This window comes from Colias philodice, chromosome 11 (genome assembly GCF_061535455.1).
Source record: "Colias philodice isolate Cphi_HAF_F1 chromosome 11, ilColPhil1 Martin Lab GWU primary, whole genome shotgun sequence".
In the NCBI taxonomy this organism is placed as follows: Eukaryota; Metazoa; Arthropoda; class Insecta; order Lepidoptera; family Pieridae; genus Colias; species Colias philodice.
The window spans coordinates 4,858,696-4,862,283 of record NC_143096.1 but is presented as its reverse complement, the minus strand read 5'-3'; the positions used below and the strand labels follow the sequence as shown (position 1 = coordinate 4,862,283).

The 3,588-nt window shown below is 34.5% G+C and overlaps 1 protein-coding gene across 1 annotated transcript; it reads left to right on the top strand.

The window, feature by feature from the left end:
- Positions 1-1,141: 1,141 nt before the first annotated feature.
- Positions 1,142-2,993, top strand: LOC149484547 (uncharacterized). Its single transcript, XM_089700716.1, has one exon. The coding sequence runs from the start codon at positions 1,363-1,365 to the stop codon at positions 2,806-2,808; it is 1,446 nt and encodes a 481-aa protein (XP_089556842.1). The 5' UTR covers positions 1,142-1,362; the 3' UTR covers positions 2,809-2,993.
- Positions 2,994-3,588: the final 595 nt, after the last annotated feature.

Here is a 3,588-nt window from a genome sequence, read left to right as displayed (position 1 = left end):
TTGAATACAATAACATAATATCGATTGGCATATTGCATAATAAACCTTTTTAACTACATCTTGGTCAGCTATTGAGCGAAGCTTTTTAAATATAACCATAAGTTTGCGAGTACGAGACGACAATAATTTAATGTGATGTTTCCAGTTAAGTTGATTGTCCAGGTGTACACCTAGATATTTAACGGTGGCAGCGCTTGCTATTTGTCTGCAATCACAAGTTTCATTATCGCGAGTTTGACATGTATGTGCTGTTATGGTGAAGTCCTTTGGCTGCGAAGTTTTATATAAGGAAAACGTAAGATACTTTGTTTTATCTAAGTTTAGAGTCAGAACGTTATCATTTAACCAAGTCATTACTTTAGATAGACCAGCTTCCGCTGATTTTTTTTTTAGTGCCTTTCCAGTCATTGCCACTGAAGACGAGAGCCGTATCATCAGCGAAAGTTATCACATGGCCGTTGGTTAGAGATATGTTACATAGCTCATTTATATACACCAGGAATAATGTAGGGCCTAGTACACTACCCTGTGGCAAACCATAGGTGACGGTACATTCAGAGCTAGTTGTGTATCCAATCTTGACAACCTGTTTTCTGTCTGTAAGGTAACTTGTTAGTAATTGTAGCGGCAACCCTCTGACACCAGCTCTTTCAAGTTTCTTCAGGAGTATGGGTATAGACACGGTGTCAAAGGCTTTGGCCAAGTCCAAAAAAATACCAATACAGTTTTTCTTGCCGTCAAGATTGTTCACAATATGGCTTGTTAAATCATTTACGGCGTCATTTGTCGACTTACCTCTGAGAAAACCGTACTGGTGTTTTGAAAAGAATTGATTTTTATTGAGAAAACTAGAAAGTCTAAAATAAATAATTTTTTTCCAATATTTTAGATATTGCGGGTAAGACAGATATAGGGCGATAATTGTGGATTAGATTTAAGTCTCCATTTTTATAAATTGGATGAATAAGAGCAATTTTGAATGAATTTGGAAAAACTCCGGATCGCAATGAGAGATTACAAATATGAGTAAGGACTGGCACAAGATAATCTTTACATAGTTTCAATATTTTAGAAGGGATATTGTCATAACCCGTAGCACTGTCAGCTTTTAAACTATTTAATATGTCAGTTTGAAAAAGCGCGGGAACCTTCGAACGAAGCGGGTGTAATTTTAATTATTGAGCTTAAAATTATTAATTTAATATATGATCAGTGGAGTTTGGTTTTGTATATATAGTTTATAATTGTAGAATTGTATATATTTAATAAATTTTGTATAGTAGTGTTCGTATAGGTAAGTTTTTTTTTATATTTTATGTATAGTATGTAAAAACCAAAAATTCATAGGGTAAGATTCGGTAGATGAACGATCCGCCGGATCCTAATCCCCCAGGGCTGGGTACCCCCGGTCCTGAGGTAGCCAGTTATGTTACAATTTCAAATACATGTCTAGATAAAAATTTAGTTCTGGAGAGTACTCCAAAAAAAAGGCGTCTTAGAAGGAAAGAAAATAATGAATTAAATGAGCTAATGTTAACAGATAATACTTATGTTGATAATAGGCAAAATGAATCTAATATTCAACCTAAAATACTTGATACTAGTTCCATGCAAGATAGTCGATGTGAATATGTAGGTACAGATTCTTATCCTTACATTGTTCATGTTCAGCGAACTGAATCATCACCCGGGGATGGCTCCACATTGCACCCCATAACTTTCGGAAGGTTTTTAAAAAACAATAATATTAAGAATATTGTGTCTGGAAGTATAAAAAAAATAGGCAGAAACCGTTGCATAGTTGCATTTACTACAGCACAGGATGCAAATGATTTTATCAAAAATAAAAATTTAAGCTCATACAACCTTAATGCAAAAATTCCATTGTTTAATATCACTAGAATTGGTATTGTTAAGGGAATACCAACTGAATGGTCACCTGAAGAAATAAAAGAAAATGTGTCCACCCCAGTAGGCTGCGGTAAAATTATTAAAGTCAGGAGAATAAATTACAAAGTAAATGTTAACAGTACTGTATCTTGGAAGCCAACACAATCAGTTGTTTTAACATTTGATGGCCAAGTTTTACCCGAACGTGTGTATGTGTGTTATAACTCCCTACCAGTTAACCTATATATTTTCCCTACCATCCAATGCTATCAATGCTGTCGGTATGGTCATACTAAAAATATATGCCGATCTAAACCCAGGTGTTACAAGTGTGGCCAAGACCATTCCGGTGACACTTGTACAGTAGAAGAAGATTGTGCATCATGTTTATTGTGTTCAGGGTTTCATTATGCAATCAACAAAATCTGTCCAGAGTTTAAACGCCAAAAAGACATTAAAATTAGCATGGCTCAAAAAAACATTTCATATGGTGAGGCAAGTAAACTTTACCCACAAATATCAAAGTCGTATGGGGATGTATTAATATCTTCACCGGCTTATTCATCCCCAAACAGATTAAATGTAAACACTACAAATTCTTCTTACAAAAAAACTTATTTTTTGAAACCAAAATCGCCTCCGAAGATGAACAAAGGTTTTGACAAAATAGCTCACAATACAATTATCAGGGAAGCTCAGATACCTACGCCTGAAAATGGATGTGGTTATCAAGTTGCCCCTAATGATACTGAAACTTCCCAGATAATGGACATAATTACTTCCCTTATCAACACATTATTAAAGAATAACACCTTAAAACCGTCCAACGTTGCCACTTTATATAAATTAATTGATAGTATAAATAGTAATCATGGATTCCAAAATAATACAGTGGAACTGCAGAAGCGTAATACCTAAAAAGTCAGACCTAATTCACATAATAAATAAGCATAATCCTTTTTTAATCGCTCTAAATGAGACTTGGCTAAAACCAAATCTCTTTTTTCGCATTCCAGGCTATGTTTGTATTCGAGATGACAGAGTTGATGGGTATGGTGGTGCTGCCATACTTATTAAAAAGTCAATTCAATTTAAACGTCTAATATTACCAGCGCACAATAATAAATATGTAAATAGTGTTGGCATTAGCTTAAAAAATAATATTTCAATCATTTCAATATATATATCGTATAATTCAGCATCAACGTTTAATTATTTACAAAATTTAATGAGATCAATTTCTACACCTTTATTGTTGCTTGGTGATTTCAATTCCCATCACCAATATTGGGGAAGTAGTATTACTACTAGTAGTGGTGAGCAACTTTTAGATATTATGGACATGCATAATTTATGTATACTTAACACAGGTGAACCAACGCGACGTACGCGAGCGAATGAAAATCTGAGTGCGGTAGATCTTTCTCTTTGTTCGCCAGGTTTAGCATCATCCATATCATGGCGTCCCTTGTCATCTTCATTCGGCAGTGATCACTTCCCGCTATTAATGTCAGTTCCCATAGGAAATACTAATAACACAACAAGAAAGCCACGGTTGAAGTACATATTGAACAATGCTAATTGGGATAAATTTAAAGAAAAGGTTGATCTACGTATTAAAGATCTACCTGAAAGTCAGGCAGGTAATGAAGAGATTTGTTCTGAATATTTAGCGAAAATATTGATTGAAGCTGCTGA

Excerpts from the sequence above, each read along its gene's own strand:
- LOC149484547 (XM_089700716.1), top strand. The coding sequence starts at position 1,363 with ATGAACGATCCGCCGGATCCTAATCCCCCAGGGCTGGGTACCCCCGGT.